Below are 11,808 nucleotides of genomic sequence, written 5' to 3' on the forward strand. Positions count from 1 at the left end.
CACACACACACACACACACACACACACACACACACACACACGGCTCGGTGGCGGATTGGTTAAGCACTGGCCTCACAAGCCAGAGAACCGGGGTTCGATTCCCCGGCCGGGCGGAGATAAGTTTGGTTTGTCTCCTTTCACGTATAACCCCTGTTCACCAAGCAGTGAGTAGGTACGGGACGTTAGTCAAGGAGTTGTGACCTTGCTGTCCCGGTGTGTGGTGTGTGAGTGGTCTCAGACCTACCCAGAGATCGGCAAATAATGAGCTCTAAGCTCACTGCCGTAGTATGGTGTCTGGCTGTCTCGACAGAGACTGCAGCAGAACCGAGGTGCATACACACACACACACACACACACACACATACACACACACACACACACACACACACACACACACACACACACACACACACACACACACACACACACACACACACACACACACACACACATATATATATACATATATATATATATATATATATATATATACATTTATTATTCATATATATATATATGTATATATGTGTGTATATATATGTATATATATATACATATATGTGTGTGTGTGTACACACACACACATACACACACACGCACACACACACACACAAACACACACACACACACACGCACACACACGCACACACACACACACACACACACACACACACACACACACACACACACACACACACACACACACACACACACACACACACTCACACACACACACACACACACACACACACACACACACACACACACACACACACACACACACACACACACACACACACACACACACACACATATATATATATATATGTACTTATATATATGTATATTAATATACATGTACGTATATATACATATATATACATATATATATATATATATATATGTATATATACATATATATATATATATATATATATAAATATATAAATATATATATATATATATATATATATATATATATACATATATATACATATATACATACACACCTTTCCGTTGGTTCAGTAATCCACTAGGAGTAGAGATTAGTGTCCATGTACAAAACAATGCAGTGTGGCTCCAGCTCGTAGGAAGACTAGTTCAGTCCCTAAATAATTTAGTATACATATAACTTATATGATGAGTTCCGAAAACATAATCATTAAATTAATCTAACTTTACTTGAAAAGATAAAGAATTTTGCTGTGATTTGTAATTGTAACATTTGTTTTAGCTGCCACTAGGTGATTTCATTCAGTTGAGCAATAAAGCTAATTTCGATTAAACACAATCTTGATAACTGACCTTTTCACTGCGCTTTACACTTATTTTGTTTGTTTATCTACGATTTTAATTAGAGAAAGAGTAAATTGGTTTCCGTTTCCGAAACACAGGCTGGATGATGCGCGTCTACCACAACGTCTCTGACCTTGACTTGGAGGGACAGAAGTTGCTCTGCGACGCCTTCTGCAGCTACCCGCACCTAGACTTCTGCCACGTCGACCGACTTCCACCGCCTTTCCAGGAATTCGGCAGCCAACAGAAGGTGAGCCCTGCGTTCAACCAGGTCCTTGTCCGAAGGAAGTACCAGGCAGCGCTAGATACCTCATGGTAAGGAAGGGGGTTACCACGAGCACAAATAAAATCTCCTGGCGTCAGAGGGAATAAAAGGTGAAGTATCCCTCGGCACGGAAGGAGCTTAGGAAAACTGATGTGGGTAAAGTGCTTTATAGCCTGATCGACTTTATGAAGTTATGTTGTTGCCTTGAGTTTCACTAAGTGGAAAACTCGCAGCCCCACAGTGGCTGGCAACGGCCCTCGGACCCTGTTGACTGTGTTGTATTAGTGTAGGACATCTTCTACTTATAGTTGTAGGAGGAAGTTCCCGGCTGTGAGCTGGAGGAAATATAAAGTTGATAGAGGTCCTGGCCTGACGCGGAGGCCGAGTGCCAGTGTAGTGTTTGGTTACTACAGTTGGTGATGATTACACTTCCCCGAGAGGAAGGGTGGAATTAAGTAAACTCCAATTCTTTCGGGACACATGATTATTGGAAATATAATGCGAGTATAGGTGAACTAAGCCGATGTCTTGTCGGCAAAACATAATTCTTTATGCAAGAATGACATAATACACATTTATTATCACCACGAATAATTTGGTTTACGTATTACAATTTAGACATTATGGAATAGTTGTACATATATCTATAGATATTTACATATAAATATATAGGACATAACAGTATTAATAAAGTTATATTTCTATAATGCAAGTTTCAGTCAGGTGACAATATTAATACAGAAATTGACTTATGGTATGCGAATCATACAGAAAACGAATGAAGGCATAACCTTGCTACACCAGTATCTCGGAGCTTCACTTCCAGATTGAGATAAGGTTGTTGACAGGTCTTGATGGTGCATGGCAGGGAGATTATTCTCTCTGACGTCCGTCTTGGAGGTCTCCGTCGTTGGCCTCAGGTATCGCATGCCGACCGCAAAGTGAAACGCGTACTTTTCCCACCATCCTGTATATACTTTAAATGGATCTTTAGAGACATATATATATATATATATATATATATATATATATATATATATATATATATATATATATATATATATATATATATATATATATATATATATATATGAGTAGGACAACCCCTGTCCCAAGACCCCCGACTTCCCCACATGGATGCAAGGATGACGCTCCAGTCAGTTGACCTTTGTGACCTGGTAATGTTTGATGAAGTCAGTTTACGACTCCGATGCAAAACCATGATTTTAGTCATTCAGAAGGGAATGACGCTCTGGTGGGAGTCAAACATTCAGATAGAGACGAAAGTGAAATAATACCCCTGGAGAAAGAAAGATGCCTTAATTTCCGACGAACTACTATGTCAGTGGTAGTTGGTAAAAGGTTAATTCAATGCACTGAGACTGGCATCTTCGTCATTTTTATCATCACTGAGGAGCAAGAGCTATGAAGATGGGTCGCTTTACTCACACACCGTCGCCAATCTCCGTGGTTACCTCGAGTAAAGGGGCTATCACACTGGGATATTTTTCCTCCAACGCCTGATTAATCGGTTGTACCGTCCACTTCCAGAATTTTTTCCGCCGTAAAGTCACTATGACAAACTACGAGTACGAGTATTTTGCTTCTTCACCAAAAATACATAGAATGTCATTTGATATTCTGGAGGATTTTTTTTCCCTCCAACATATCAGACTCCTTTCCGAGAGCTGTGGGCTGCAAATCTATTCCGACAGTTGGAGCAAAAATAGTCCAGTATGATAATGCTTTAAGGTTCGTTTTACGCGCATCGACCTTTTGCTGTTCGTCTTCCACGACACAACATCGTGCTCTGAAATTAGCATGGGTGTCTATGGCCACTCGCATACATTATGGCCATGTGTGAAAGCGTCCTTATACACCCATAGTTACTTGACACCACGACGTCGTGTCGTGGACGGCGCACGACAAAAAGTCGATATGTGTGAAACGAGCCTAAGCTTCCATGCAGCCATCCATCTCTTGTGGAGACAGCCATGTTCATTGGCATATTTTACCACCATTCGACATTTCTAAGAATAAAAAAAAAAAAAAAAAAAAAAAAAAAAAAAAGACTCCCGGCTGTCTTTTAATGAACCCGGGTCCCGGTTGTCTTTTAATGAACCCGGGTGTATGTTTGTCCCCACTGAACCGGCAAAAAGGGACACGTGTGTAATAAAAGTTTTAACCGTTAAAAAAGGAGGGCAACAAATCTTACGATTAGATCACCAGGAACAATGCCTTTAGAAACCGAAGCCGACAAAAAGAAGCGTCAAAGACATTTTTGGAAGTGGGTTACAGGTACTCGGAAAATTTCAAAAGCCGCTTTACAAAATGATAAGAGTTTGAGTTGCCGACTACGGAATGAACATGCCCAAACTTTTCCAAGCTTATACCAGGCTGTCAAATTTTTTTGTTAAGGAATCTGTGCGGGAATTTCATCGAAAGGTGATTAAGTCCAATGATTCTCTACGAAACAACAAAGATTTTCAATATTCTGATGAAATGTTTGACAGTCTTGAACTTTTTGATGGACAAATTGAAGACAGTGTTTCTTAAGGTTTTATGAAGCATTACTTTGTCGGGTAAAACATAATGTATTATAAAGTACCTTAAAACTTTTGTTCTAATGCCACGTGATTTTACTCAGCTCAGAAGAACTCCCGGCTCGACCAATCCTCTCCTTGTCATGACGCATGTCAAAATTTTTGTTTTGGTGGCCAAAGCTAGGATATTTTGTTTAGTCTTGAATTCTGAATGGGTTAAAACAACAAAATATGTTTTTAATGTGATAGCCATTCAGACTGTGGCAATTCTGAAGAATCAGTATATTAACTCTAGTGGCTGCAAAGACGTTAGGTTAACAAGACAAAGACATACAGATTATGCATCAGGACAAACTGTAATGAAACGTTTACTATAACAAATTGAATAAAGTCGGGATTCATGCAGCCTTGTGAAAACGCATTCCTTATTTTGAATCCTACTGTTGTTGGACATTTCCTTACACTGTCAATGTAAATCTAAATGTCTGCTTTAACACTTCTTCTCTCTTTTCTCTTTGATGTGTGATGTCCGTCAGGTCGGAACTCTGTGGCGATTCCTGCCGGGTCTCGACCCCTTGGTCGACGTTTTCATCTCCCGGGACCTGGATTCGTACATCCTGCCAAGGGAGCAGGCCGCCGTCAAGCAGTGGCTTGGAACAGAGTACCCCTATCACATCATGAGGGATCATCCATATCACAACGCCCACATACTCGCTGGTGAGTCCGGAATAATAAGGGAAAACTCACGCTCGCATTCCTCCATATGTGCACACGTATAAGTAGATATATACAACAGCACACACACACACACACACACACACACACACACACACACACACACACACACACACACACACACACACACACACACACACACACACACACACACACACACACACACACACACACACACACAGACTACATAACACCACTTCTTGCAGGTAAGGGAGAACTTGCAGTGTCACAGAACTCTCACTATATATGCCCATGTTATGTGTTTAATTTTACATAAACAGTGCTTTTTGATGTAAAGTTTTGTGTGTCTTGTGGATAATAACTTTGGGTTTCTGGTACACTCCGTGAGAGTCACATTTTGATATTAATCCATTACTTAATTAATATTACTTCCTATCTATTCATTACTTCTATCTATCTATATTTTCAACAATTAGCTACAGTAAAGGTGGGACTTCGTCAAGGATGTGTTATGTCATCCTGGCTGTTCAATATTTACATGGATGGGGTGGTACGAGAGGTGAATGCAAGGGTAGTGGGTCAGGGGTTGGAGATGATCAAAGAAAATGGAGAAAAGTGGGAGGTGAGCCAGCTGTTGTTTGCTGACGACACTGCGCTTGTAGCAGGATCAGAGGAGGGATTGAGGAAGTTAGTGACAGAGTTTGAGAAGGTGTGTGAAAGAAGAAAGCTGAAGATAAATGTGGATAAAAGTAAGGTGATGAGATGTACAAGGGGAGAGAGTGACATCAGGCTGGAAGTGAGCATTAAGGGTGATAGACTGGAGGAAGTGGATATTTTTAGATATTTGGGTGCGAATGTGGCAGGAAAGGGAGGAGTGGGGGTGGAGGTAGAATGTAGATTGAGAGAAGCGAGTAAATGCCTTGGTGGATTGAAAAGTGTAATGAGAAATAGACATTTGGGAATGGATGCTAAGAGGAGGTTATATGAAGGAGTGATTGTGCCAACAGCATTGTACGGGGCAAAAACACGGAACATGCGAGAGGAAGAGAGAATGAGTTTGAATGTGTTTGAGATGAAATGTCTGAGAAGTATGATAGGGGTTACTAGGCTAGATAGAGTGAGAAATGAGGAGGTGAGGAGGAGAACAGGGGTGGAAAGGGAACTGGGAGATAGGGTTGATGAAAGAGTATTAGGATGGTTTGGACACATGGAAAGAATGAGTGAAGAAAGATTAGTAAAAGAAGTATGGAAGGCAGAGGTGGAAGGAATGAATATGAGGGGGCGTCCTAGGATGAGATGGACGGATGGGGTGAAAGGGGCATTACAAAAGAGAGGAATGTCTGTGGAGGAAGGACGGGAGAGGACAGAAGATAGGAGTGAATGGAGAGGGTTTGTGTATAGATGATGCTGTGATGCGTGAGGGGGAGTGGGTAGGGGATGCGGGGTAAGGAAGTATGTATGAGAAAAATTTGACGCAGCCCGAAGGGATTTCTCCCCGTCTTCTCCTTTTCTGCACGAGGGGACGGAGAGGGGGGGGGATCGCCGAATTTATGAAGCGGCCTTGCTGTGGATGTGCTGTGTCTTGCGACACTGCCTCTGACCCAGGGCAGTGGACAGGATGCAGGGATGACTCGTCATCCAGGAGGTGCCGAGATGAGAGGGAGGGTGGAGAGTGGAAGGGAGTGGAATATATAGGATATGGAATGGGTGGGAGTGGTTTCTGTGCCTTTTTCTTTTTTGGCTACCCCCCGTGTAGGGGGAAAAGACCTTGGTATATGTATGTATGTACAACTTGTTTCATTGAGTAGTTGTTTGATTTCATTTGTACTCTCTTATGGCTAGGAGAGATGACAGTAACTGTGTCATGAGAGGATCCAACTCTTTATGAAAAAAAAAGAAAAACATATTGTGGGAAAAATATGAGATGAATATTGGTAATAATAATAATAATGATAATAATAATAATAATAATAATAATAATAATAATAATAATAATAATAATAATAATAATAATAATAATAATAATAATAATAATAATAATAATAATAATAATAATAATAATAATAATAATAATAATAATAATAATAATAATAATAATAATAATAATAATAATAATAATAATAATGATAATAATAATGATGATAATAACAATGATAATTAATAATGATAATGATAATGATTACAATAATAATAATGATAATGATAATAAGTAAATATTATTGAATACATTGATAGGTCTATGGGGCTGCCGCATCAATATGGAGCGGGGCAACGCGTACCACTTACAGTCCACGGTGCTCTCCCAAACCCGTGATGACCAGTGGGGTTACGACCAGAAGCTCCTCAGGCAAATCGTGTGGCCGGCCGCACAGGGCAAAATGGTAAGTGGTCACAGTCATACAGGAAAAAAGTTCAACAACAATTTCAGGTGTGCAAGAGTCATGATGCTATCTGGTGACGAAGACGTAGAAAACGGTTGTAGCAATTCGTTACAAATAAACAAAAGGCATTTCTTTTGTTTATTTTTTGTTATCAATACTAGCACTAGTGGACGACTTTTCAATAGTAAGTCAATTGAAAAAATCACTACTAATGCATCCCACCCGTGTCGAATTAATTATTTCTCTGACTGAATAGTTGGATTTTATGAGTAGGCAACTGAGTAGTGACGATGTGGATTATATGGCAACGAGAGTAGATGGACAGTACATGGACTGTACGGTACAATCAGTCTTAAAACTCTTGTCACTGTTTTCAAACTGAACGATCCAAAAAGAATTCCCTTTGATCAATATGACATACATCAAAGACCTTCTTTCCTTTGTAAAGGGAGTGGTCGAATGAAAAAAAAGACACATAGCCTAGCACAGATCGATTTAAAACCCATTTAACATCCATCCCATCTCAGCACCTTGTGGATGGATGATGGGTCATCACTGTTCCTCTGCCACACCGTTCGGGTCAAAGGCAATGCAGCTTGGCACAGAACTTTCACAATAGAGCCCGACAACCAGAGCTTGTTTACTCCCCAGCGCTTCATTATTTGGCTGTCGTCCACACCCACTTGAAACAATTTACGGAGCAAATGAGACCTTTGGGTCATGTCATCCTTTCATTCATTCAAAATCTCCTTATATTCAAACCTATCTTTTGAACTCTCTTCCTTGATCTACACAAAATCTACGTACTCCCAAAGCCCTCTTCACCATCATCCATCCATTTCATTTTTGGTCTTCTCAGGTTCACTCCAATCTGCTTTATACAATATCTTGTTTAGTCTTTACTAATTTGTTCTCCCCCATATGGTCAAATCACCTCAGAAGCATATGAACAAAATAGACCGTAGGACCCCTGATATCATCATCATCATCATCATCATCATCATCATCATCATCATCATCATCATCATCATCATCATCATCATCATCATCATCATCATCATCATCATCATCATCATCATCATCATCATCATCATCATCATCATCATAACCATCACTATCACTATCACCATCATCACCATCATCACCATCATCATCATCATCATCATCATCATCATCATCATCATCATCATCATCATCATCATCATCAATACCATTAATATCATCATGAGTTACGTCTAGAGATGCAGCTCAAAAAAACCGTGCTGTTAATTAAAAAAAAAAACATGGATATTTTCGTTTTTTATATATTTTGTTTTAAAATAACTCAGCAAGGAAAAGAACCATATTACAATAATTTGTTTATGCTAGAATATCAAATAAATTAGTATACCCCTCACTTGAGGTTTTCTATGGTGTTAGGGCACTTCCATTTTCTGTGGTTTCATGTTTTGATTTGTTTTATTTATTTTACAATGTACAGTTGCCCCACTTAGTTTTGGCATAGTTTTAAAAATGTTTCGGAAAGAATTGCAACTCGCCCAGCATTCTTTTTTATTACATTTTCGTGTCTGTTCATTTACATGCTTTTTTTCTTTTCTTTTTTTTTCTTTGCTAAATAGTAACTACCTTAAAAAATGTGACAAACAGCGAAATACTCAAAATGGTGTAGCAGACGACACATTTTTCTTGACTTACTAATGACATCTATCACTCTTATTTGACAAGTAATACGATTAATATACGTTGCAGAGGAGAGAGAGAGAGAGAGAGAGAGAGAGAGAGAGAGAGAGAGAGTGAGAGAGAGAGAGAACGCAGGAATCCATTCACGTAGTGGTCGATGGTAGACTGACAACCAGCTTCAAGCTGTGAGTGGTGTTGAGTGCAGTGACAAACTAACCAAAACTAACTCATATACTTATAAGTTATGTTATAACCCTATTATTAAATCAATTATTTTCATCTATTTATTCAGCAGAGGGCTTGTGATCCAATTATGTTATGTTTGTGATGCGTTTTTTAACCATTTTTTTTTTTAATCTCGTCCAAATTTGTTCAGATATTAAATATTTAGTATATATAAACAGGTGCAAGTATGTTATTCATCCCTCCACGTATGCGCATCTATCTTATTCAGAGCAAAAAGTCAGGTAGAAAGTAAGCTCTGAGCCTTGATGGGTGGTGGGGAGTACAACAGTTTCCCCCCATTACTATATTAATCCCTTTTCCACTGTCCAAGTGGCAGATCTGTGTTTAGGCAACGTCCAGGGTCACTATAGGAAATTGGAGTGTTTAATCTTTGAAGAGTATGCCAAGATAAAAGGTAAATTTTGTAAGGTAGCCAGCCAATAGCCATACTGGCCCATATACAGTATCCGCACTTGTTGCAGGCTTGCAACATCTGACAGCGACTAAAATGGTCAATTACTTGTTTATTTTTATACTCTGTCTAATGCCTCTTTGAATAAGATACATGCACTTATGTGTAGGGATGAATAACATACTTGCACCTGTTTTTATATACTAAATATTTAATATCTGAACAAATTTGGACGAGAATAAAAAACACACATAAAAAACAAGTTTTTTTATAAAAAAAAACAGCGATTAAAAAAAATACACTTTTTTTCTGCATTACAAGTTACGTCTAATTAACACCAAGTTATGTGTTTATTTCAGCTCGGACACGACAGCTATTTCTGCCGCCATGATTTCATCCAGGTGAAGGGTGCGACCCTCCCGTTCCCCGTCCAGCGAGACGGCCTCAAGTACACTGGCTACGGCAGGACCAAGGAAGGCCCCCTCAAGAATGTAAAGCCCTGCCCTGTGCCTTGTCGTCCCAAGGAGCATAGAGACTGGCTGTATTGCTGAATTGGCATCCATTCGTACAATAACTGTTTTATTTATTTACATACTTATCTATTTATTTGTTTATTTATTTATCTATCTATTTGTCTGTGTGTTTATTCTTTGCTTATCTGTTTATCAATGTATCTTTGTCTATCTATCTTTCTATTTATCTATTTATTTATTGTTCTCTTTTTATTCCGTTTTACTTTTCAGCTACTCTCTATTTCTCTCTTTCAGTCTTAATGAAGGTAGTATGGCTTGCGAAGAAATGACGTAATACAAGATCTGGATATCTATCGCATAAGAATTTGAATTCCCTCCTCCCCCTTCAAAAAAAAAAAAAAAGTCTAATTGCTTGTATCGCAGATAGGCGTTATTTTCAGAGCTGGGCACTTGCGTTACCGCTAGCGTTATTGCATTACTGCGTTACTAACGCACTACCAAATCGTAACGTATTAACGAAAATATTTTCAATGTAACGCACTATCAGTAACGCACCAAAATAGCGTCACCACTTGCGTTACCGTAATTCTCAAAAGTTAAGAAACGAAGACGACAATTGCCGAGTTTGTTGCGCGGCATCGTTGAGCTCTGTTCTTCAGCAGACAGTTAGACCTATTTTCAAGTATTTTGAACTTACCTGCAGCACCTATACAATTAGCCTATCATAAACCTCGAATTTTGTAGAAATATATACATTTATACACATTGAACCTATTATACAAGAGAATATACTAATTCATATACTTTTGTCGAGACTACGTTTACACAAATAGCGATTTATAGTTATAATACGAATTCTTTTGTATTGTTACATCATCAGTGTGAAAACATATACATAAGCGATTATCTAGCTCAACTAATGAGATATATGTTATTCCCAGATTCTTTACTTTATTCTGATAACCAAACTGCAATGTAGTAAAGGTAAACTCCCTTTGGCGTTTTTAAATTATGAAAACTTAATTAATTTGATAACAAATTTGTAGCTTCACAACAGTGAAGATCGTATTATATTAACAGAACAGTATCAATTCGACTTCCGAACTCTCCCACGACCAACAAATCAGTGAATTCTAATTCATATTCTAATTTATTGCCACTTTGAAAGAAAAACAAAGTATCGGCAAGGTAAAAACATAGGGAACCATCTTAATTAACCCCTTTCATATGCAGTGGTCCTTCTCCATCTATTCTGGTTGTCACTGGGCTATTTCATTCATAGCTGTGGCACCTCGAATTTAAATGAGTTAAGATTATACTTCGTAGGCCTGAGCATCACAGTAGTGTTTTCACTTGTCATTGAACCCTATGTCGCTCATCAGGCTATCTTGAAATTACCGATGGAATTGGATTCTATCTCGTAAGTACAGCGACCGAGTGCCTTCATATATAGTCACACCCTGTAGGAGTCATCAAGTTTACTGCACTTGTACAGGCTGCAAAGGAAGATGCAGTATATGTAGAGTATAATATGAGGGTAATTTTAAACGACCGGTACCTGGAGGCTCAGTTGACCAAATGAGCTTCGAAACAGTTGTCTTCAACGCAGCAGTCCACTGTTCTATCTACTGAACTTTTGCGCCTCTGGAAATGTATTAAAATGTTGTAAATATATATTTTTTCGTTTTTATTGCATTAATGCCATTTTATTGAAAAAAAAAACTACTGTCGTTGTGAGGGAACTACTATATATAAGTGAGGAACACATGTCAGGAGGCGCGTAACCACGGCCAAACCGTCACGTTTGTCATATCATGCGCTTGGACTGTTGGGGCAG

At 38.9% G+C, this 11,808-nt stretch overlaps 1 protein-coding gene across 1 annotated transcript in view; it reads left to right on the forward strand.

Annotated features, from left to right (window-relative positions):
- LOC143030644 (uncharacterized) overlaps window positions 1-11,606 on the forward strand; it is a 68,676-nt gene extending 57,070 nt beyond the window's left edge. The window contains exons 5-8 of the mRNA XM_076193820.1: window positions 1,395-1,546; window positions 4,641-4,821; window positions 7,036-7,181; window positions 9,858-11,606. Coding sequence (XP_076049935.1) covers window positions 1,395-1,546; window positions 4,641-4,821; window positions 7,036-7,181; window positions 9,858-10,049 — 671 coding nt within the window. The 3' untranslated portion in view covers window positions 10,050-11,606. The remainder of the gene's footprint in view (window positions 1-1,394; window positions 1,547-4,640; window positions 4,822-7,035; window positions 7,182-9,857) is intronic.
- Window positions 11,607-11,808: the final 202 nt, after the last annotated feature.

Source organism: Oratosquilla oratoria, chromosome 1, assembly GCF_046742065.1.
Source record: "Oratosquilla oratoria isolate Oo_2021 chromosome 1, ASM4674206v1, whole genome shotgun sequence".
In the NCBI taxonomy this organism is placed as follows: domain Eukaryota; kingdom Metazoa; phylum Arthropoda; class Malacostraca; order Stomatopoda; family Squillidae; genus Oratosquilla; species Oratosquilla oratoria.